The sequence below is a fragment of the Nannobrachium achirus genome, assembly GCF_963921795.1.
Source record: "Nannobrachium achirus genome assembly, chromosome: 10".
Taxonomy (NCBI): Eukaryota; Metazoa; Chordata; class Actinopteri; order Myctophiformes; family Myctophidae; genus Nannobrachium; species Nannobrachium achirus.
In genome coordinates, this window is record NC_137819.1 from 50398433 (window position 1) to 50424233 (window position 25801).

A 25801-nucleotide genomic window follows, 5' to 3' on the forward strand; every position below is an offset into this window, starting at 1 on the left:
TCTCCAGTTTTGTTCTTATTTTTATTTCAAGGTTCCCCCCTCCACAACACCCATAACTTTGGGTACAAATGGAGCCAAAAGGACGACCCGTAGGGGTCCATTTAGCTCTATTTGTACCTTCTCAGAGTTACAGACCTGCAAGTGTCCCATTATTTCTTCCGAACTATCAATCATGTACGTAAGCTAGGGACCAGCTTGGGGGGCTCCTTGACCCCCACTTTGTGAGAACCACTGATTTTTTACAGTTATGTGTAGCTGATGTCGTAGGGCTGCCCCGGTCAACCACCCTACTGTAGTACTGTGGCTCTCCTGTAGGCTACAATATAAGACAACAGGCACAGCGCTTCAACACGACGCCTTAATAAACTAAAAACCAAGACACCAATGGTGAAACATATTATGTAGAGAAATCGAAAATCTCTTTAGACTGTCGATGATGAACGTTGTTTTCCTTTTTGTCAGGAGGAGCAGTCCCCGTTGTTTTACGTAGTTTTTTCTTTTATCTTCCTGCGTGACGACAACTTTACAAAGGACAACACTACTTGTATTGTACGCACTTGCGTGCCTACTACGGCCATTTTCGGTCAGTCAGTCGCAACCTTGTCGGGGCGAAGAAAAACCGACTGCACAGAATTACGTTTCCATGTAGCAACTATTGGGTATGTTAACCGTTGCTAAGTGCGAAGTGTTCACGTATTCACCGCATTTTTTTAAAATTTTCATGGAAAATTCTGGTCAACCATTAAAAAAACTAAACAAATACAAAATGCGCCGGGACCTTCATCCTTTCCAGCTGGGGCTTTCTTTGGGGACTCGACACTTTTGGCCGCAAACTATTCACCCCCCCAAAACATTTGGACATAATGTCTATTATTGAATGGCCTTGTTAACAAGAGCTAGTTTAGGCGGATACAACAGAGACCAACGCGGTAGAGATCGCTGTACTTTTATCAGCTGTGACCATGCAGACAAAGGTCGATTCATACTTCGCCCGCAACGTCGAAAATAGCCGACCTACAAGGTGACAGCGCGTTGCGTATGCGACTCGTTGTCAGCTTGCAGGTCAGAGTGTAAATTGGGTCTTAAGTTGTTGACACCTTCTCTGAAAAGCACCTAAGTCCTCAGATTGCACCAGTTCATGTGTGTACCAACGGTGGGCAAATATCGGCGTACAACACACCGGAGAAGAACTGTGGACTTCTCTTATCTTTGTGGAGTGTTTATAGCTCTATCTTGCACCGCCTCGGGGACCGTGTTAAAAGGCATAGCAAGTATTCTGTATACAGTACATCATGCACATTTTCCTGTTTCTTTTCTTTCTTTTTTTTTTAGGACAAATTAGGCGAGTTTTAAAATGTGAAAGGCCTTTTGGCAAAAGGTTGATGTGTGATCTTTTTGAGGGTAAAAAAGAAAAACGACTGGTGCAAATGTAGCAAAGCGGTCGGTCGGTGTGTGTGTGTGTATGTGTGTGTGTGTGCATCTTAACTCCACGTTAAAAGAATTGGCCCCTGGCGTCTGTTGACATTCTGAGACAAAAGACTAGAAGGAAATTCTAAAAACTACAATCTAAACTTTTACTGCCCACGAGCCAATGCATTTAACAGAACCGACACACACACACTTGGAATGGAGCGGGGAGGGGGTGGTATTACACCAACCAAATCTAATATATCGTCGCTATCGGGCAGAAACATTTTACCTCCAATTTTTCTTTTCTCGTACATTAGCCCTGATCGAGCTCGTCAATCTGCTGCTTTTGTTGTTTTTCAATTTTAATCCTGAAAAAATAACAGCGTTGGACAGTTGAGATTTCCAGCCGACACGGTCGATAACTATATTCCCAATCTTTTGTAGAATCCCATGGTTTGAAGGTATTGTCATCATATGAAGTGTTGTTGGCCCCTATCATCACAAGCTCCCCCCAAAGTCACTTCTTTCGCCACCTTTTCAGGTCGTTCATTTCACAGCGTTATGCCAAAGCTTAACAGTGCATCATCACAGTCAGAAACTGGGTGATATTTACATGTCTCCATGAGGATGGGGGAGAGGGGGGGCTGGGGAAGGGGGCTGGGTTTAAATTGAACTCCCGGCAGTCATCATGGACCCCATACTCCCCAGTATGACCCCCGTTGGACGCTATCCAGTCATAGAAGCAAGTGAAATACTCAGGTTTGAACAACAAGCTCACACATTGGCTGAGAGTACAGTACAGTACGGTACGGTACAGTACATACGTATGGACGGTACGTCGAAGAAGAAAGAGGACCCCCACCCCCAAGCCCCCTCCACCTCCACCCCCTCCCCTCTTCTGAAGCAGGTAAGGCTACAGGTCACACAGGTCACATCTGGGTCCACTGCTGCTCTGCTGCTGGGGTGTGTGTGTGTGTGTGTGTGTGTGTGTGTGTGTGTGTGTGTGTGTGTGTGTGTGTGTGTGTGTGTGTGTGTGCGCGCGCGCGCGCGCGCGTGTGTGTGTGTGTGTGTGTGTGTGTGTGCGTGCGTGTGTGTGTTGTGTATGTATGTCTGTATGTTTAAATGTGTGGAGAGGGGGAGCAGATGAACACCACTGGGGGAGGACGTCGGTGGAGACTGTCGGGGTCTTATCCGGTCGCCGCCCCACCCCCGCCCATCCTCTCTCCTCCCGCCCCCTACCCGAATAAAGGGGCGTCAAGTTTTTCAAAGGGCAGGTGGGTGGGGGGTCGAGGTATGAAAAGTGACCCGTGCCCCCCCCCCCCCCCATCGCACCCCCACCGCTCTCCTCCCCATCCTCTTGGTTTCAAAAAGATTCTCCTCTACGCCGATGACATCAGTCTGTTTATCGTAGTAGAAAAAAAAACTAAAAAAAGAAAGAACCAACGGATGTTGTCGTCTCCTCTGCCAGGTGGGGCGGCGGGGCAGAGAGAGAGGGGGTTCAGGGGGGGGGGGGTTGGTATGGGGGTTTGGGGGTGTTGTTGGGGGAGGGAGGGGGGCGTTGAATGAAGATCACAGGCCGGAGACCATCACCCGGTAGGACGGGGGCATGTGTCTGTGCCGCGGGCTGGAGCCGGGGCTGTCGGTGGGGCTGGTGCAGCTGGCGTCCACCCCGCCTATGGAGGGCAGGTAGGCATGGTGCAAGATGGGGAGCTGCAAGGACAGCCGACGCTGTATGCTGCAGAGAGAGAGAGAGACATACAGAGAGACATAGAGAGAGAGAGAGAGAGAGAGAGAGAGAGAGAGAGAGAGAGAGAGAGAGAGAGAGAGAGAGAGAGTAGTTAGGAGGATGCTTGGATATTGTCACTGGTGGGTGGAAACACTGTTGGGCACGTGCACACATCTGGAGACATCAAAGGGGGCTTGAGCCCCTGCCCTTTTATCTGTCTGTAAAAAGTGCCTTCTCAAGACCATGAATGCAATTTTTACTATGGTGAAAGAAATGCAAATGCCCCTCTTTCCATGCCGTACCTGAAGGTAGCATTCAAGAAAATTACCTTGTCCAAACTAAAGAATTATTGAAAATAATCGTGGCCTTTTGGTGAATATTTTCACCAAAAGGCCCTTTTAGAAATGTCAGCCCCTGCCTCTCTAAAATTCTCTGCATGTCCCTGCACTCAACAGTAAACACACTAACATACAGTCTAAGTGTACAGAGGGTATATGCACATTTCTAAAGTGACAATTTAAGGACTTTTTAATACTTCTAAAATGCCAAATTAAACACTGGCCAAATTGTCAAATATTAGAGGCAGACATTGTGAAAATAGACGATCTACGTACATGCCTGTTCATACAAAATAGTTTGAATGAATGGTGCAGGCTGCTCAACAGCACCACTGGTGGCCGTACTCATATGGACAGGCAGACATATAGACATATGGACAGACAGACCCACACACCGAGTCAAGTGTTGGAGCGGCTGGCACCGCTCAAAAATACATGTGGTCCAATGGCTCCGTTATAGTCACTTTTAAGGTTTTTATACTTTATATTCCACAGAATAGAAGTACTGGGATGACAGGTTTATCTTCCTAAATTCCTTCATTTAATTTAGCCCAAGCCACACTTCGCCACTAGGGACAAGCCAGGCACAATTGTCTCCTCTAAGTGGGTGCCGTCTGTTTACTAATGCTTGATCTCACGAGAGCGTGTTGCTGGGAAAAAGAAAGGTCGATAACAAACTAAATTTTCTCCTGCAGTCTTCCTGAAAAAAATCCAGTTTAGTGTCAGAATGTAGGGAAGACTTGTGACGATTCATTCAGTGACCAGAAGGTTCAGAAGCTGTGTTGACGTTCACTCTTCCATTGGAATTAATAGACTGAGACTCGAACCTGCTTGCGTCTCCAAAAAAACAGAGGCCTAGAAAGTAAAAGCCATTTGGGCAGTGTTTCTTTTTCTTTTCTTATTATTATTTATTTTGGTCTGACTCAATATTAAAAAAAAGGGGCTTCTCATGGTTGTGGTAATGATTCAACGTTGGGTCGTAAACTACTGGGTTGTCAGACAGACACTGCCAGCAGGATTTGGACAGGGCTCCTGTCCAAAAGTTGAACTGTTTCCAGGCCGGAGCGCTGCCTGTGCCCCAAGACAAACGCCAGCAGGGGGGGAAGCGCTCGAGCGTGATGTTGGGGCGCTGGGAAGAGGAGCACACTTTACCATAGGAAATACATGGCAGACAGGCTGGCACTGCCAGCTCAAAAGGGCCAAGGCGCTCTCTGTGGACACACTGGTCCCTTATTCCAGTGGTTCTCAACCTGTGGGTCAGGACCCCCAGGGGGGTCCCCAAGTTATTTTGGGGGTCCCCCCAGATTATTAGCTTAATGTGCAACATTGTTTTCTCCAGTGGTGTAAAGTAACTAAGTAGATTTACTTAAGTACTGTAAGTAAAATAAATAAGTATTTTTTACACCACTGTTTTTCTCTCTCAACAGTAAACAATCTAAGTGTATAGAGGGTATCTGCACATTTCTAGAGTGACAATTTAAGGACTTTTTAATACCTCTAAAATTAAAAACAAATATTAGAAATTAAACACATATTAGATTGTGAAAATAGCCGATCTACATGCTCACAAGATCTGCTATTTTCACAATAAAACTGTGTTATACAAAGTGTAATTCAAAGTGCTAAGTTAAAATATGATTATTTTGGGGGTCGCGGCCTGAAAAGGTTGAGAACCACTACCTTAGTCGATATCACTAACTCCCAGGCATACAGCCACCCCCCCACCCTCATCCAATCCCAGCAGGCCACAGGGATCTTCTGACAATTTTCTTTACAAAAGAGAATAACATTTCATGCTTTTTGCACCGAGCCGCACCGCTAGCTACCAGCAGCCATATGCAAGCCCATTACATAACCAAAAATGCCATATGTAAATGATTGTTCATTCCAGCAATAGAGGCCTTTAAGAACTCTGTTCACCGGGGATGAACTATGGAAATATCACTGGTCCTGACTGAGTGGTAGTCTTTTTTTACTTAAAGATGCAGTGCCATGATTCATTTCCCCCCTAAAACATGATTATCAGATATTATGATTATACTAGGAGGATTTTTTTTCTCCAAAAAAGTGTACACAAAGAGTAAAGATTTGTTTTTTATGTGGCAACACCCACCAGTTTATTAAGTATGCCTGGTTGCCAGGTGGGTGGTGACCCAGCTGAAGTTAGCCACACCCACAGTGTTGGGTGAATGGTAAAAGGGGAGGGGATGATTATATGATGTCATTTAATCACTGTTTTTGGATCTGCACTTTTGACCCACAAGGTGTCAGCCTCCAGGAAGAAATACAAAATACAAAGGGAATACATAATTGCTCATAACAACCACACCAGGGGATCTAATGAAGTACTGTCAACCTCTTTAAGTAAAAGTTGTAATACCACAATATCAAACTGCTCTGTAACATGAGAGACTACATGCCAATGCCGAGGACCAAGGCATTGAGTGGTCATGATGATGACAGACTATTTTGGGGAACGGGACCCAGGGAACCCCTGGTTTGTCAGGTCGTCCCGCTCGCTACGCCAGGAAAACAGGCAAAACCTCCTCCTCTGAGACACATATTCATATTTATTTCGAACCAAGGATTCAAGCCTGTATGATATTTTGTCCTGCGATGGTGTCGAGATATAGTTCCGAAATAGCTACAATCTACAAGCTCACAACGCACTCGCATCCGAGATGCGTCATGAGCTTGTACCTATTTCCGGTGTACGACGCGTCGTACGCCGACACATGAAATAAGCAAATCGGAAAAGAAGGCACTGTATAGTCAATACAGTAAGTAGCAGGAACCTCAGAATCCATCCAATTATAGGACGCGATAAGTGTATATTTTTGACATATTATGCTGCTACCGTAGTTCAAAAACAATTTAAATCGGGGCCAGGCACAATTTGAGTTTCTCTTTTCTCTCCTCTCTGACGCATTTAGCTTTTATATATCTCAAACATCTTCCTCTTTTTTTAACCACCACATCCGTCCATCCCACCATCTCTTCCCTCATCTCTCCCCCTCTCTCTCTCTCTCTCTCTCTCTCTCTCTCTCTCTCTCTCCTCCTCTCCCTCTCTGTCTGTCTCTCTCACACGCTCTCATCCTCTGTCTATGTCTTCTCTCTCTCTCGCTGTCTGTCTGTATCTCTCTCACCCTCTCTCTCTCTATCTCTTTCTGTCTCTCTCTCACCCTCTCTCTCTCTATGTCTCTCTCCCTGCCTCTTCATCTTTCCTCCCTCCATGTGATCAAACATTCATACATCAGGAGGGAATAGAGCTGTGAGTGTTCCTCTACTTCTGTTCTGTTCTGTTCTCCTCCCTGTCTCTATTTTCAGAGCTGCTGTAAATCACTGGCTTACGTAAGCCTCCTCCCAGAGACTGGCTCCCTCCCTCCCTCCCTCCCTCCCTACCTCGCTCCCGTCTCGCTCCCCCGTCTCTCTCCCCCGTCTCTCTCCCGAGCAGCGTTGCCAGATTGCATGAGAGCAATAAGCCAGCGGTCCTCAACATTTTCAGGCTGCGACCCCCAAATGAATCATATTGGAACTGGGGACCCCCCCCCCCAACCTGACGAGCGCTAAGAGTTGAGGCATTACATTTTGTATAACATGTTTCTATTGTGAAAATAGTAGATCTACATGCTCACAACGCCTCACGTTGCAAGGCGTTGTGAGAATGTAGATCTGCTATTTTCACAATTTCTGCCTCTAACATTTGACAATTTGGCCAATGTTTAACTTGGCATTTTAGAGGTGTTAAAAAGTCCTTAAATTGTCACTTTAGAAATGTGCATATACTCTGTGCACTTAAACTTTATGTTAGTGTGAGAAAACAATGTTTCACATTAAGCTAATCATATAGGGACCCCCCAAAATAATTTGGGGACCCCCCTGAGGGTTCCAAGTCCCGACCCACAGGTTGAGAACCACTGCAATAAGCCACCATATATTGAAAACAAGCCCAAAAGAACATGAGCATTTCAATTTCTATATACATCGCTATTTGAATACATTTGTATAAATTGTAAAAATATGGGGAAAGAAGTGAAAAATTTGAAATATATTTGAAACATTTTAACAGCACAAAATAAGGTAACAGGGTTTCCTGGCACTAACTATTTTCAGATGGGGGTCCACCGACAAATACATATACATTTTGGGGGTCCTTGACATGAACATGTTTGAGAACCACAAACAATTATAGAAACAAGCCCCAAAAAATGCAACCATCAATATTTACAACGGAATACGGTTAGGAGTGTACTACGAAAAAACACAAGCCCAAAGTTGCTTACTATACACGGGCATGGCAACAACTGCTTATCCTCCCAGAGTCTCTCTCTCTTTCTCTCTCTCTCCTCTCTTCCCCAACTTCTCTCCATTGCCTCTCTGTACTCTTTTTCATCCCCCTTTTGCAGCGAGTGTCTTCTGCCTTCTTCCCTCTCCGATGCCATCAAGCCCTGGCTACATACGTCGACGCACGACCAACAGCCAAAACAACAACAAGCCAACAACGTGTTGCCTGGCAACGCCTTGTCAGCTTGTAGGCGTCTTTTCATGTTTATTCAAAAATAGCCAACCTTGTATTCTTTTTAAACGTTGGACACCTTTTGAAAGAAAAAAGAGTAAGTAAGTAAGTGTACTTATACTGTCAACATATCTTGATGCCAATAGTTGGGTGTTTTAACTCAAGTAAAATCAGTCATCATGCTGCATCATATGATGCAAAAAGCATCATCATTCATGCTGAAATACTAAAATACACACAGATTGAACACAAAAAAATAACTGTTTTGTCAATTGTGTTGATCGTGTCCCAAACAACAATAAAATAAGATCTGGTTGCCCCAGAGGTGAACAGGCCCTTTAAGTATAGAGCAGGGGGTCCGGGACCCCTTGGGGGTCCTCAGAGTTACTACAGGGGGTCCTCTGAATCTTTGTGTGATAGAACTTTTTTCTCCTTTTTTTATGAACCACTTGTACCCTATCGTCATATTACGGTATGAGAACTTTAGCCCAAAACAGCAGATCTACAAGCTCACAACGCCTCGCGCAGATGATTGTGCTGTCAAACAATGAAACTATACTGTATGTAATCTATGAAAAGGTTGTGGGGGGTCCCTGCTTCATCTCTCTCTCAACTAAGGGGTTCTTGGCCTGGTTTCACCAGTGCATCTGAGCATCACCCCCTCCTCTCCCCCTCTCGCTAGTGAACCCGGCTTCTCTCAGCCGCACCCCTCGCCTCATCAATAAAGAATAAAGTGGAGGCGTGGTTTGGGGGGGGGGGGGGGGGGGGGGGGGGGTTGGTCGTGGAGTGCTGTGAGTGTCCACCGTTATGTTGGGACAACATGCACGGTCCACACCGCCTCCCGTGTGTGCGCGCCTCCCGTGTGTGCGCGCGCGCGCGTGTGTTACTATACTTGTGAAGACCAATGTCCAACGACATTGTGAGGAACATTTTCCTGCCTCCTCCCAAGAGAAATGGTTGGTTGGTTTTATGGTGAAGAAAGATTTTTAGATTACAATTAGGAAAATATTCAGGTTGTGGTTCAAGTTTTCGCTATTTTATGCTCAGTTTGCAGCGATATCATTCATATCACACACCAAAAATAATTGCTGATCCAACAAGCACTCAACTGCTGCGGCTGCAACTTGTTGTCAGCTTGTAGATCAGCATTTTGTTGGCGGCTATTGTCCTAAAATGTTGAAAAGTATAGTAATAACAATATAGTTTATTGGTGCGTGTGACCGTACGTACAGTATGTGCATGTGCGTGTGTGATGTTGGTACCTGTTCTTCACTTGGTTTCCAGGGCAACCAGCGGAGCAACCGTTTAGCAAGTGATATACATGCGGTCTAGACACTGGTCAGCGGATTTAGCCTCTGCGCAAGGTACGCATTTACGGGGAGCCCCGAGGCAGACGAGGCCCCCTCCCCTGAGCTTCCCCGTAAAAAATACCTTTCAGTCTGCCTGTAAACACAACGTCGCTCTGTGCAAGCTGCGTTGCGTCTCTCTCTCTCTCTCTCTCTCTCTCTCTCTCTCTCTCTCTCTCTCTCTCCCCCTCCCTCCCTCCCACGCACACACACACACACACACACACACACACACACACACACACACACACACACACACACACACACACACACACACACACACACACACACACACACACACACACACACACACACACACACACACACACACACACACACAGGTAGAATCAGCTGCTAGAAGCAGCATGTCAAGTTACTGCATGTGTCACATAAATGAACGTTAACCCTTGACTTCTGGTAGGTGGACTTCAAACAGCCCCGTCCCATCACCAAATAATGTGGTGACCTTTATGGCTTTATGGGTTCCTTTATGGGGGTCTAAATTGACCCATGCATATGAACCCTCGTGGGTCCATTTGGTTCCATTTGTACACTGTCAGAGTTAAGGGGGAGACCTTGAAATGTAAAAGTTTGAGAAACACTGCTCCAGAGGACCTCTGTTTATCGGGGTCAGGGTTAGGGGGGACGGGGGGACGGACAGGGGGACGTACTGTTCGGGTGAGTTGATGTCCTCCAGAGGACCTCTGTTTATTGGGGTCAGGTTTAGGGGGGACGGGGGGACGGACAGGGGGACTTACTGTTCGGGTGAGTTGATGTCCTCCAGAGGACCTCTGTTTATTCGGGACGGGTCCATGGAGCCCCACTGAGCCTGAGGCTTCTGGTCCAGGTGGTTCTTCAGCACCGACTTCTCCCCGTCTGGAAACAAACACACACACGTACATGCACACGCCCACGCGCCCACGCGCACACACACACACACACACGCACACGCACACGCACACGCACACGCACACACACGCACACACACACACACACACACACACACACACACACACACACACACACACACACACACTACATGTGAGGAACGTCTACACACAGCAAAAACACATGCACATCTGTTTGGCTTGTAGGTTTTGAAGTTGCACATGGCTAGATGACACATAACCTAAATATACAAATGCATTACTGACATATTTGACAACTTTATACTTAAAAAAGAATATTGAAAGTGGAAATAGACAATCTACAAGCTCACAATGCGTCGCATCGCGACGCGTTGTGAGCTTGTAGATCTGCTATTTCCTCTACTTTTTTATAAAGTGTTTGAAACTATATTAACATTTCTCAACATGAACGATTATTTTTAAAGTGTTTGAAACTATATTAACATTTCTCAACATAAACGATTATGACGATTATGCAAAATAATGGCAATTACCTCAAATAATTGCGATTAGACGATTATGTAATAATTGTGACAGCTCACTGCCCAATTGCTTTTTCTTTACTCACTCACACTTAACACCAATTACTGGAGTAAACGTCCTTAGTTATACTTTCTGCCGCCGCCACGACGGCGCCCACTGAGCCTCCAGAACGAGCGGCGGTGTGGAGGACACAGTGTGAAAACATGACTGTCAGTCAGTCAAGTGACAGACAGCCCAGGACACTGCTCTCACCTCTACTGACACCACGAGATATTTAAAGAACACTGACAGACAGACCGCCTGCACCTGTGTGCGCGTGTGTGTGTGCGTGTGTGTGTGTGTGTGTGCGTGAGTGCGAGTGTGTGTGTGCGTGCGTGTGTGCGCGTGTGTGTGTGTGTGTGTGTGTGTGTGTGTGTGTGTGTGTGTGTGTGTGTGTGTGACTGTGTGTGTGTGTGTGTGAGTGTGTGTGTGCGTGTGTGTACATGTACATGTACACAGATGGATGGAGGGAGGATCGGAGGGAGGAAGGAAGGAAGCAGTGTTAATTGTTTTAGCAAATTCTGATCTAGTCTTATGCCTCATTCACATACAGAAAAGCCAAGCTAATGGTTTGCTTGGCAATTCAATGTATTCTCTATGCAAACCAGCTTTTAAAATTTCCAAGCTGGAAAAAAAGCTTGGAATTTCAGAAGATTAGTCTAAGACTAAGACTAAATGGTGTGTTATTCAAAAGACTAATGCTGCATTCACACTGAGAGAAGCCAAGCTTGGTCTTTTGAATAACACACCATTTAGTCTTAGTCTTAGACTAATCTCCTGAAATTGTTTAGTCTTAGTCTTAGGACTAAATATTACAAATATTAGTCTTTTAGTCTTAATGCAGTGTTAATTTTGACAGCAAAGATCTCTTAGTCTTAGTCTTTTTCTTAGTTAACAAAATTAACACTGGAATGAAGGACACTGTGTGTGCGTGCATGCGTTTGTGTGTTGCCCTGACGTCACAGAGGCAGGCAGACAGTGAGTATCGCAGGCGTTGAGAATCACGGTAAACGTCACTTTTTCCTATGAAATCTATAGCTTTTGCAGGGATTTTGATATTGCGAAGATAACACCAAGAAAATGTGTTAAGTGTCAAACACATTTCCCTAATACTAAAGGTCACCCGACTACCTCTGAATAAAGCTCTTTATTGTATTATAATGTGGACGGTAGACATTTCAGGTCCCATATTATGTGAACAGCTATGAAGCATAATTATGCGTGAACGTGATGGCAAAACGCTGACAGAGCTCTGCTAATGAGCAACACGGCGGCAGTACAACGAGGCATTTAGCAGACACTGCTATCCAGAGTGACTTACAAAGGAGAGATCAGAGTTAAGCGGCATGAAGCCTATAGTCCATACACTAAAATGGCCACGTGATGTGAGCAGAGTGCCAAGACAAATCACACCCAGTGTGTAGTGAGCGGTGCCTTTGATGAGTATACTGTAAGAGCAAGCTACAGTGGTGCCATGGCATTGGTCCGAAGATTCATTTGTCCGAAGGTTCATTAGTCCGAAGGTTCATTAGTCCGAAGGTTCATTAGTCCGAATTTGTTAAGAATACTATGCCTAACTCTAACTCTAACCCGCTAACCTTAACCTCAGTAACCCTAACTAAATTTGGACTAATGAACCTTCGGACTTATGGGCAGTCCCCAGCTAGGGTATATCGTCACTGTCGGGCAGAAACGTATCTTGTATCTCCAAGTTTCAAATTTGTAAATATTATGCAAAATAAAGCCCTGCTTCATCAGACAAAGCCGTCGCACAAAAGTAGTGAAAACAGCTGATCTGCTGTTTTCACTGGTTTAAATCATTTTTAAAATGATAAATACAACGATGATATATAGTCTGCACTCTGTCGAGGTGCCAACTTGCGCCTTGTGCACTCGTGGCTATAAATGGCCTACTTGTGTGCCAGCAGAGCCCGCAAGTACTGCGATCGGTGCTGTTCGGTGCTGTCTTTATGTATGTGGGTGGGTGGGCAAGTTGGCACTCTGTTTAGGTACCTATACTTGCACCTTGTTATTTATATCAGGTCGCTCTTATTGGTGGTGACATCACCAAGAATGCTGCTCCCTCATTGGTTAAAGGCCCTGCCTTTGTACTGTCGGCCAGAAACAGACAACCGGAAACAGACGGTACCGGACGCAGTACTTGCACGCTCTGCTGGCGCAAGTAACTAGACTGAGGAACAATGTTAAATCCCAGTCCATCCATTTAAAGGCTGCTCAACAGCACCACTGGGTGGCTGTAGCTGCTGTTGTCGTGCTCATACAGGCATGATCATACAGACATATGGACAAACACACTCTGTCATGTGTTGGAGTGGCTGGTACCGCTCAATAACTCAGACAAGTACCAATGTACTTCCTTACTGTCCACCACTGATGATGATGATGATGATGATGATGATGATGATGATGATGATGATGATGATGATGAAGATTGACTATCATCCTCACCCTCACAGATAGACCATTTAATGTCATAACTTTACACAGTCTGTTGGAGGTTACGTGATCCTATTTATGTCCTTGTTGCTCAGGTGATGGCCTGATCTCTCTCTCTCCCTCTCCCTCTCTCTCTCTCTCTCTCTCTCTCTCTCTCTCTCTCTCTCTCTCTCTCAGACAGTGATGGAAGAAGTACTAAAACATTTTTTTATTTAAGTAAAAGTGTCAATACCCTATTGTAGAAAAAGTCTGTACCATACACGTTTGATATTGAAAATGTACTTGAGTAAAAGTACAAAAGTATTGGCATCAAAATGTAGATCGTCCCATTTAAAAAGAAAATCTAATATAGCCTAATAATCCTTTGAAAATAGCAGATCTACAAGCTTGCTGCGTTGTGAGCTCGTAGATCTACTATTTACAAATTGACAAAGTATTTATAGGGCAGAAGTGGTTTTGTTATAATAAACAAATAATTATGGTTTGCGATGCGTTGTGAGCTTGTAGATCTTCTATTTTCAAATTGCCAAAGTATTTATAGGACTGTTATAATATGTCTATCAATCAATATCAATCAACATCGACATAGTAACTAGTATATGAAACTAGTCGTTTCAACTCTTCGGTACTTACTGTTATTTTCCTGACAATTTCCTGTTAATGATTTTTTTTCCACAGGTTTCTTTCCCTGTTTTTCTCTGTCTAATTTTTATGGAGAATGGAGCGTATTTTTGCAAAACGCGCAATTGTCAAGAAACCACTCCATTCCCATTGAAAAGCAGAATCCACCTTCACAGGGAGATTAAATTTTTCGAAGAAGTCGAGAAGGTCATAAAAATTACAAATATAGCTGCAAATCCCCTGATGGCAGGACGTGTGACGTTTTGAAATGGCACATCGGTAACTCAACAAATAATTATAGTGAAGTAAAAGCCATATTTGCCTTTGAGATGTGGGAGTAGAAGTAAAATTATTGGAAATAAAATAGGAAGCACTCCAGTGAAGTAAATGAATACCTCCAAATTGTACTTGAGTACAAGTACTTGAGAGTAAGGGTACTTAGTTATTTACTTCAGAGAGAGCTGGTGGAGCAGCAGTGCAGGGCCAGGGCTACAGCACCCCTCATAAATTAAATCATCCTTCCAAATATTTCTTTCTTTTTATATCGCTTGTAACATTTGGGAACGGGGCCGGAGCCAGTATAGTATTTGGCCGGTGTGGTGACAAATGAGGCCTTGTAAAAGGTTAGGACCTTGAAGGCCCAACCTCGCTGGGAGGGGAGGTAGATCATCCATAGTCGATCATTTGCCAATAAGAAAAGCTTGGCACTGTGTTCTCTCTCTCTCTCTCTCTGCTCGCTTTGTATTTTCTTTCCTTTTAGAAGCAGAATCTGAACGGCTGTGACAGCCAGCACTGCCGTAGGAGCACACAATGGGACGTATAGGAGCACACAATGGGACGTATAGGAGCACACAATGGGACGTATAGGAGCACACAATGGGACGTATAGGAGCACACAATGGGACGTATAGGAGCACACAATGGGACGTATAGGAGCACACAATGGGATATTCCCAGTCTATCGGTGGCATTCAAGGGAGAGAGGGAGGAGCCCTATCATTAACAAGACCTCTATGATACACTCGCGGTTTGAGTGTTTCTTTTTATACAGTTAAAGGTCCATGAAACACAAAATCACTTTTTCTATAAATATATATTATATCAATGAGTCACTTGTGATAGGGAGCAGTGATATGGTTCAGTTTGCCTATATCCTTGTGGATTCAGCTAACCTTTGGCGCCACTCATTAAATATTAGCTATCATTGTTCTAGAGTGCAATGTGACGTAGGCATATCTAATTAATATTAACGTTTGTTTAATATAGAGTTGTATCAAGGGGGGGCGTGGTTTCATTCTGCCCTTGTTGTGGCGTCTCGTTGTGTTGTTCAGAGCATAGACTGTAGGGCTGTCGCAGTGGGGCACTTGTTGATTAGATTCGGCAACTCCATGTTCTATAACCAGTTAAAATGGGCAAGTATTTTACAAACAAGCTGTCTGAGCTTTTTTCCATGGACACACTTTCTCCAGCTTTGGACTGTTTACCACGGAACTGAAGAAGGGACGCTAAGCTATCGCCGATAGCTATTTTCTGTGTAGTGTGTGTGTGTGTGTGTGTGTGTGTGTGCGCGTGCGTCGTGACAGCGCGCGCACACACACACAACGTCCACACACGAAAAATAGCAGATCTACAAGCTCACAACGCGTCGCGAAAGTGACTCGTTGTGAGCTTGTATATCAGCTACGTAGCTATGTAGCCGAGCTAAATAGCCGTACGGCTATTAGCTCGGCTACATGATATACAAGCTCACATCGTGTCACTTTCGCGATGCGTTGTGAGCTTGTAGATCTGCTATTTTTCGTGTGTGGACGTTGTGTGTTTGTGCGCGCACTGTCACGACGCACACACACACACACACACACACACACACACACACACACACACACACACACACACACACACACACGCACAACACAGAAAATAGCTATCAGCGATAGCTTAGCGTCCCTTCTTCTTCGGTTCCGTGGTAAACAGTCCAAATCTGGAGAAAGTGTGTCCATGGATAACAGCTCAGCCAGCTTCTTTGTAAAACACTTGCCCATTTTAAATGGTTATAGAACATGGAGTTGCCGAATCTTTATACTTTTTACACCTCCAATGGCTGGTTTTAAAAATTGTTTCCGAAATGGAAACAGCAACAAGTGCGACAGCTTCTCTCTGATAGTTCTAACACAATGATGTGCAGTTGTGCACGCATTACTCCGCCCCTCCCCCCACAACAGCAGAAAACCACGCCTACATTTCAGATTTCTTTTCATGTTCTGAAATCCCATAAAACAAATAAAGAGGCGGGGTTTCTTATCCCTTTAAATGCCTATCGTTGCTGTCGGGCAGAAACCTCTTATCTCCATATTTTAACTTTTTTTTTATTTTTTATATAAATTAGCGCCCTATACAAAACCGAAATAATCATCTTTGATGAACACCTGACCCTACCATACAATACCCCGGAAACCCTCAATTCCAACATCCGCACATCTGCTAAAAACCTTGGTATAATTCTGGATAGGACCTTCAAATTAGATCAGTTCTGTAGTCAAGACCAGCTTTTTTCAACTCTGCCTCCTCGCCAAGGTCAAGCCATACCTCCCCCCAAAACAGTTAAAAATCGCTAAATCCTGGAACCCTACAGTCCAGAGTGCTGAGATCTGCCGACAAGCAACTGCTGGTCGAGCTCAACCCCAGCAAGGTAACCAGGGGCGCTCGTGTGTTTGCGGCTGCAGCCCCCAGGAACAGCCTGCCCTTCCCTATTAGGTCTGCTCAGTCCATCAATTTGTTCAGTTTGTTTTTAGTGTGTTTTGTGTTCATATTGACACTTGTTTACATGTATATGCTTTTGCTTTTATTGTTTTGCTCCTGCTCTGTACAGCACTTCGGTCAATTTAGGTTGTTTTAATGTGCTTTATAAATAAAAGTTAGATTTTATTTGATATACTTGATCATACTGCAGCGTCACACAAAAACATTAAAAGTAGAAGATCCACAAGCTCGAAACTGTTACTTTTGCTATTTCTTTTTTATTTGAATCCTGAAAAGTAACAGTTTTGGTAGAGACGATTTATGCTTCATAGACATTTCTGTTCCTGTGTGTTCATGGATGAGTGTGTGTGTGTGTGTGTGTGTGTGTGTGTGTGTGTGTGTGTGTGTGTGTGTGTGTGTGTGCGTGCGTGCGTGCGTGCGTGCGTGCGTGCGTGCGTGCGTGCGTGCGTGCGTGCGTGCGCGCGTGCGTGCTGCGAGCACAGAAAAGGTGAGGGAGAGTGTAGGGAAATTCAGTTAACGGTTGTCAGCACACTGCGCAACCATCGTCTCTCACAGATGAGAAACTTCTGGGAAGATTCAGACACAATTCATTCCCCCGCTTGCAGAAGGAGCGCGGCTGTTTTTTTGTGTGTTTTGTGTCTTTATTATTACTTTCCTGTACTTTCCGACCGTGTGCAGCAGATCTAGTTAAGACTAAGAAGTACAGCGCAATATATCGTCCCTGTCGGGCGAAAACCTCATACTGTATGTCCAAAAACTGCTACTTTTCAGGATTCAAATTCAAAAGTATAGCAAAAGTTTGCAGATCTACAAACTCGCTTGTAGATCTGCTAACTTTTGATGCTTCTGTATAACACTGCAGTATGATCAAGTGGGACGTGAACTTAACACTTTGTAAGCCACGGGGAGCCCCTTAATGTTAAAACCGTAGTACAGGGGTCCTCAAATACAAATCTTGAAGGTCCAGAAATATTTTTTTGAAACAGGTCCGGGTCCGAAAAAAAAGGCGAAGGCGAAATAAGGCGGATACATTTATACAGTATGTACTGTATGTATGTATGTTTATTTTATAATCATTAGAATTGTTTATTTTAATTATTATTATTATTATTTGGAACTTTGGAAATCTCAGTTGGAACTGTTACCCCTGCTACCCGATGCTGGATAAGCGGTTGAAGATGGATGGATGGATGAATGGATAATTATTTATGCATGTAGAGTAGGCTACATTATTTACATTTATTGTGTAGCAATAAAACACTGGCTTATACTTTAATTATTGGAAACTAAAGAGCATGAATGCAATATTAGGCTTGTCGTTCAGAATGGAAAATAAAGTGAAACTTAGCGTGAGGGGGAGAGGATTACTTGACATTCAGTTGACACACGTACTGCACAAGCCAGACTGTGCTAGTTGCCTATGTCAAATGGCCAGTCAAATCAGGGTCAACGAGTCATAGTTATTAACCTAACACAGCCTACTGAGCCTAGGATAGCTGGCAATAATATGCGACGACACATCACATTGTTAAAGACGCATGATCACGCATCGCGAGTTTCGCGACCATTTCTCGTCTAATGCAAGCAGTTGGAGCCTTACATCGTGGATATTAATGTGTTGCTGTTGTCCTCTCCAATTGAACAGCCAAAGGTAGAAGATCTCTAAGTTATTAATCCAGTGGGAGCAATGGTTTCCAAGAGGTTTTAGCAACTTTTTCAGGCAGCGAGCGGCATGAGTGTGTGGAGAGGGGAGGGGAGGGGGGAGCAGCATGGAGAGCGCTGCTTCGGAGGGAAGGAAAACCTTTGATCTACAAGCCCACAGCACGTTGCACCCGCTACGCTTTGTGGGCTTGCAAATTGGCGTAGGGGTGTGTCTTGTGAGCCTGTGTATGTGTTTGAGCGAATGAGCACATACACACCCACGCACACACAAACACAAATCACACACAGTCAGTCCGATCGTCAGATACAACTGTGCGGAGATTTCTCAGAAATGTGCCGCGCGCGGTCCGGACGGAGGTGCGCCTGGGTCCGGACATGGACCGCGGTCCGCCTATTGAGGACCCCTGCCGTAGTATATCGCACATCCCAGCAAGGAGTCTCAGCCACGCCATACTTTCCCGGACTTTGTCATTAAAACCGGAATAAATGATTTTGATCCGAAAATCGGCGATCGTCTAACCTTCCCTAGTCACTGCTCGTCCATCGGTGGCTCGTGGCTGCTCTGACATGAAACAGAAGTGACTCTCATGGCCTCTCCTTCTTCAGCCTTCCTTCCTCCCACCCACTTGTTGTTTGGACGTTAGCACTAGCAGAGCTGGAGTGCTAGGTGCTAGGCTATCCAAAGTGGACACATCGACTGTTCAGTCACTCCTGGACTATATGCATGGATCGTTATGCGCGCGGATCGCGCACGCGAAACGCACAGGGAGATCGATGCTCGGCCAAAACCACCACTTTATCCCAACGGAGATCGAGAAAATCACGGTGAGCTAATGACCTGGGGGAAAAAAAAAAAGAAAAAACAACGGCGCTGTCCAAGAAGGAGGGGCGGCGGGCTCATGTTTATAAACATAATATTATGTCTCAGATCACAATACAATAATAGAAATTTCACGGCTAATCTACCAACCACCATTCTATTTCGGACGGCAAAGGGTTAAGGAAAAAACACAAAAAAAGTTTGAAGATGGAGTTAAGAGGTTTCATCCCCGGGAATGACAATATACTGTATATCCACTCACCTTTTCTGTCGGTGAAGCTGCGTATGGTAAATTGTATGGCGTATTGTGTTCTCTGGTGCGTTTTGTGTCTTTATTGTTACTTTTCTGTACTTTCCAAGTGACAGGACTCGTTAAGGCGAAGAAGTACTGCAGGAATATTTGCGACCGAAGGACGCAGTTTACCATGAGAAACGTCACAGCCAGTGTGGCTGGTTCTACAGACAGGGATCTCCATGTATGGGCATAACAGGGTATGATGTCAAATGTCATAGACATCATAGGACTTTCACATAATGAATAACTGAGTAAGCATGTTTGGGCTCTCACAGCATATCTCCATATACGGGTACCAGGGGTCTCCATATATGGCTAACTGGTCCGATATATATCACTGGCCAGAGGCGTCTTACTAGTATTATCCATGCTCTGACCTTTGGCGTCGGTGAAGTTGCGTATGCTGAGGATGTTGTTGGCGTCGGGGTAGTGGTTCTGTTTGGTGTAGGGCGTCTTCTCCGGTGTGTCCTGGAGCTGCATGGTCACCTCCTCCAGCTCCTTGTCCAGCTGAGAAACACAACGTTAGTTAGACCACTGGTCCCTAAATTATTTTGGGGGGTCCCCAGAAGATTAACTTAATGTGCAACATTGTTTTCTCACCCAGCAGTAAACAAACCAACATAAAGTTTAAGTGTATAGAGGGGATCCATATCACAAATTCACATAAAAACACACAAAAAATAAAAAAAAGGAAATACAGTACAATAAAAACACTGTTCAGTTTTGAACATACACACATGGCTCCACAAACTCCAGGAGAATCTGACAGAACTACGTATAGGGTTAGTTATGACAGCAATGATGTCATTTACCGAATGCATGTTTCGATTTTGTTTAGTTCGTTCCATTCAAATGCTAAAAACTAAGCTGATTATAAATAGAAGTGCCTTAAAGTTCTTTCTACTTTTGGTACCTTATGTACATTTTGATGCATTACATTTGTACTTTTACTCAAGTAAATTATGAATTCCAGACTTCTACTTGTAACAGCGTATTTCTACATTGCAATAATGATACGTTTTCCACCACTCTCTCTTATAGAGAATACATTATTGTTGATGTTTCATGGGGGAACGGTATTTATTCTTTATGTAAGCAGCTACAAATAAAGTGATTCTGATTCTGAACTGCTTGAACTCTAGCATCCACATTCTGGGGGGGAAAATAGTGCCGCTTGTGGGAAAGCAGCCAAATAGACAAATTATCATATTGGCTGGCATCATAATCAGCATTATTTATATAACAGATGTGATTTGCATTACTGTTTATTTGCCTGTTTTCAACAGAACGTGTCAATGTGACATAAGTTGAAATTAAAGTTTTACCGGTTATTGTTTATTGTTGATTCATTCTTTAAATGTTTTTGCCTGCAGCGCGGGAGGCTGAACGTCTCAAATGTGAGCCAAGAATATTTTTCAAGGATGAAATGTTCATTTTGAATTCACTGAATATTTAGGCTACACCATGCCAATTCTATACACAGTAAGAAATAAGATATAATAATACACAATATCAAACTATAAAATAAGTATTATTTCGTCGTTGTCGGGTGGAAACCACGTATCTCCAAGTTTCAAATGTGTACGTTCTTAGTAAAGCCCTGCTTCATCATACAAGGCAAAAAAACTGCAGAAAAACTGCAGATCTACAAGCACACAACGCCTCGCGGTGCGAGGCGTTGTGTGCTTGTAGATCGGTTGTTTTCACTAGTTTAAATCATTTTTAAAATGAAAAATGCAAAACGAACAGTTTTGGACATACAAGGTTTTCACCCGACAACGACGATATATTAGCATATAGAGTTCAGCTACTGTTGCTTTTTTCACATGCAGACCTACAGGCCTTCTTAATGCTCGTAACGTCTTGATTTTGTACTTAATTATCACAATGCTTATGCTGTTCTGAGGTTGCCACATTTGACCAGGTCCGAGTTGTTGGACCGATCGGTCTTGTGTTCCACAAAAACACTGTGATCTTCTGTAACCCGATGTTCTGATCTGGCTTTGATGTGCTGTCAAGTTCATTGGTCCTGCCTTTCTCCAATTAATTCAATAACGTAACTGCAGGAGTATTAATATTGTGATAAAACTGTCACAAGAACAGCTTATCCCATCATTTTATTTAGCACTCTTGATTCTAAATGAATCGTCAATTGGTTTAATTTAATTAAGAATGAAAGAAGAAATTGGCTCGTATAACACGGCGCAACACCACGGATTCGGGATGAGTTTTTTTGGGTTGCAGTGTGCCGCCAATAATCTGAATAACTATGGTTACATAAGGAAGGACCCTGACGCTTCTAATTGAAACCACATTCCATGGTCTCAAATGTTTACGTCGATGCTGTCAGGCAGAAACCTCCTATCTTCGTAAACTAACGGCCCTGCTTACACCGGTAATTTTGTTGAATAAGACTAAGACTAAAAGACAAAAGATTATTAAAGATTCAAAAGACTAAGACTAATACTAAATCACAATTTTCTGTCAAAATGAACACTGGCATGACTAAGAGTTTAAGACTAAGACTAAAAGACTGAAAGACTAAGATTTTGATATTTTGTCTAAGACTAGACTAAAGACTAAACATTTACTAAAATAGGACTACAACTAAAGAGTGTTATTCAAAAGACTAAGACGAAATCAGAATTTGCTGTCAAAATGAACTCTGCCTGCTTGATCTACTCTACAGCGTCACACAAAAGCATCCAAAGTAGCAGATCCCCAAGCTCAAAATGCGTTGCTTTGCATAGTGTTTCGAGCTTGTCGATCTGCTACTATGTAAGGGATAACATCTCGCTCAGCTGTGATTATCGAGTGATATAGCAGCCTGACAGGTTGATATCAACCCGAAGGGCTCCATTATGACTCGATAATAACAGCTGAGCGAGATGTTATCCCGCTTAATGCACGGTTATTTACTAAATATATACATTTTATATTTCCTTGCTTTACAGTAATGAAAGTGTTGCACTGGCCGTCCGCAGAGCGCAACGTCGCCTCGACGCAAACAAGGAAGTGTTAATAGACTCCATATTTGGTTACTCCATTGTCTATTTGTCGCTTCAAATGTTTTCAAAAACTTTCTTGAGAGCAACGTTTAGTTGTAAATGACGCTGTGTGTTTGTTTACACGGCTGACATGTTGGATACAGCACTAAATTCACGCAGCGCAGCCTGAATGCAGCAGGTGCTCTGAGCCTTTGATTAGGCAGCGGTGCATTATAGAGCGGAGCGGTCAATATTCACCTATAATTCACAGCTGATTTCAGCGCTTGACCAATCAGAATCAAACATTCAAACACGCTGTGCAATAATGCTATATATTATTATTTTGTATTTGAATGCTGAAAAGTAACAGTTTTGAGGTTTTCACCCAACAGAGACGATATCATTATTTTCACAACTGTTCACGCTGTCTTATTAACCTTAACCATTTCTCAGCATTACGAAATGCAATCAACATGCGTGTATTTATTATTCTCAACAAGGGGCACCATTGCCAACCGTTATTGTACAATATGTGTGCGCTAAGAGTTTGACTACTTTGAAAAACACACTTGGAACGGCACAAAAAGGTGTGACTCAGCCTGATTCTCAAAGACAAGGTTGGAACGTGCAGAGAAAATGATAGGGGCAGGCTGAAATGTTCAAATGTCTTCTGACATTTCTAACCGGTTTTGGTTCATTTTACATTAATGCTAGGTTCATACAGTACTTGTCATGAAAAAAGAAAAGAGTGCACGTACAATCCAATAGATTTAATGGTTATCAAAAAAGAAAAATTGCAGTTGCAGTTATTAAGTCAGAGATGTGATGCACGGCATGGATTTATACACGGACGGAGGGCATTTCTTTCAACATTAACGCCGCATTCAAGTTCAGGAGAGCTTGGAAAAGGCAATTCTCTGAATGCTGCCTCCGGGTACGGCATGTAAAGGGAAATTGAATTAGCATTTCTTTCACCATAGTAAATTCATGGTCTGGAGAGAGGGCACTTTTTGTATATGGGTAAAAGGGCAGAGAATTAAGCCCCCTTTGATGTCAGTGAGTGCATGACTGCACGTTGCCTGCCCAAAGACACGTATTTCCTATGTTCAAACTGAACTTGGCCCGAAGAAGGAGAGCTGCAACTCATCACCACCAGAGATCTGGGAGAGAAATCCTGTGTAATTTGCCTTTGAATTCTCCCCCTAATTTCATTCAATGCGGCTGCGATGGCAGCACGTACCACCTTCAGGAGATGAAATTGAGAAGACACGAATGCCGTTAACTAGTTTTGTCCTCCCTCGGGTATAACTCGGGAAAAATGAGTAGCCGTCAGAAGATGAGAGCTAGGTTCAACAAGAGATCTCAACCCAAATTATGAAGCGTAGCGTTAGTTCATGCAGGGCACAGAGGTCGCGTACGCTCAGCTGTAATCGGCTGTCAGTCTGCTGATTCCTTTTAATCAGCCACGCTTTCCTACACACCAATCACACCCGTTCCCTCAACGAGGCGATCTGTTTAAATATGGCTTCCTCCTACTCTAGACCTCTGCTTTTCCACTGCTGCCACAATGTGTGGTAGCACTGCTGCTGCTGCAATGTTGTTTTTGACAGAAAATTCTGATTTAGTTTTAGTTATAGTTTTTTGAATAAAATGTCATTTAGTTTTAGACATAATTTAGTCACCTGAAAAGTTTTAGTTTTAGTCTAATTTTAGTCGACTAAATATCATAAGGTTTTAGGCGACTAAATCTACAGTTGATTTAGTCAACTGAAATGTATTTTGGCAGGCCTTGATGGCATCGTAATGACTGATTTTACACATGGTTGCGAGCTGAAAATAGCCGATCTACAAGCTCACAACACGTCGCGCTGCGACGCGTTGTGAGCTTGTAGATCTGCTATTTGTTATCCTCATGTTAACTCTCAGTAACTGTCATGTTATCCTCATGTTAACTCTCAGTAACTCTTCATGTTATCCTCATGTTAACTCTCAGTAACTGTCATGTTATCCTCATGTTAACTCTCAGTAACTCTTCATGTTATCCTCATGTTAACTCTCATTAAAGGTTCATATTCAGACCTCTGTTATCCTCATCCTCAGCCTGTGGTTGTCTGTCTGGAGGCCGTCCAGGCGGGTGGTGTTGGCCTGGTTAACGGAGGTGACGGAGGTGGAGGTCTTGGAGTCCTCCTTCTTCTGGTTCTTGGTGAACTGCAGCCTCCGGTTCTGGGTGGCCGCGTCCGGGTTGGTCCTCATGGTGACAAACTGGTTGGCGGAGAGAAAGGAGGGGAGTCATAATGGGATTGAGGGTCAACATTTTGTAGGATGATACAGAAAGGTCCTTACCCACTGGCGATTTAGCGACGTGAATAAACGACCCGCCGGTGATTTTTTTTTTGGGGGGGGGGGTTTGCCTATCTAGCTCGATGCGAATATGCATATAAATTCCTCTCAAGTTGAATAAAGTTATCTGTGTCACGAGTTGTTTCGGGCTGGTATCACACAGCCCATCACAGCAGAGAGGCCACCACCACCTGACCCACCCTCTCAATGCAAAGGGATGCTCACTCGACCATGTTCTCTCTCTTTCTTCTGTCATTCTGTTGGGTAGAGTTAGGTTGCTTTTATACTGAGAGAGAGAGGGCGCACCACAACACAACTTGGGTGCAGCTGTGTGTATGACGTTGCCAGTCTACATGTGAAGTTTGTGGTGCGGCAGTAGCCTAGTGTGGCAACTGTGGACTATCTAAAATACAATGAGATTGAACTGATCTGCGTCAACTAGCAGGTTACTTCTGCTTCAAAAGTCCCTCATCCTTCTCAAAGGTGCAGCAGTTTGCCAGCAAACATCCACAAAATACGACACCAGGGCGAAAAAATAACAGTCGCATTTTCGCTCCCTGGAAATTGTTTGCCGATGTGGATGCTTGCATTGGCTTTATGAGGTTTAAAAAACAAACAACACAATGTGTAAGGACCTTAAATGGTATGGTGCAGTTATATACAGTATAGTGCCTTTATCCAAGGTGCTTTACAATTTGCATTACATTCACCAATTTACACACCAACAGTGGAGAAAACCCATGCAAGGCACCAACCTGCTCATAGGGAGCATTTACAGGTTCAATGTCTTGCTCAAGGACACTTTTGACACTAACTCTGGGGGAGCCCGGGATAAAACTGGGGGCCGCTACAGAGACTCACATGCACCAGTCCTCAGTGTGGGGGTCCTTGGGGGATTTTTAAGGGGGTCCCCAGCCAAATGACATGATAAATGAGTTTTGCCGCACACACAAAGACAGACCTGGCTACAGAGATTTAAAGGACTTTAAAACAATGATTTAAGAGCTGTCTCCACAGAAAGTGCTTTAAGAGCAGAGGAGTACTTTGGATATGGTTGCTGTCCGGCAGCAGAAAACTCTTATCTCCATATTCT

The 25801-nt window shown here is 43.9% G+C and overlaps 1 protein-coding gene across 1 annotated transcript in view; it reads right to left on the reverse strand.

Annotated features, from left to right (window-relative positions):
* Window positions 1-2979: 2979 nt before the first annotated feature.
* The window catches only part of gabbr2 (gamma-aminobutyric acid (GABA) B receptor, 2), a gene marked incomplete at both ends in the record, with an annotated part of 518953 nt that continues 496131 nt past the window's right edge, over window positions 2980-25801 (reverse strand). The window contains 4 exons of the mRNA XM_080734444.1: window positions 2980-3145; window positions 10095-10212; window positions 19759-19888; window positions 24448-24630. Of these exons, the coding sequence (XP_080590570.1) occupies window positions 2980-3145; window positions 10095-10212; window positions 19759-19888; window positions 24448-24630 (597 nt within the window). The remainder of the gene's footprint in view (window positions 3146-10094; window positions 10213-19758; window positions 19889-24447; window positions 24631-25801) is intronic.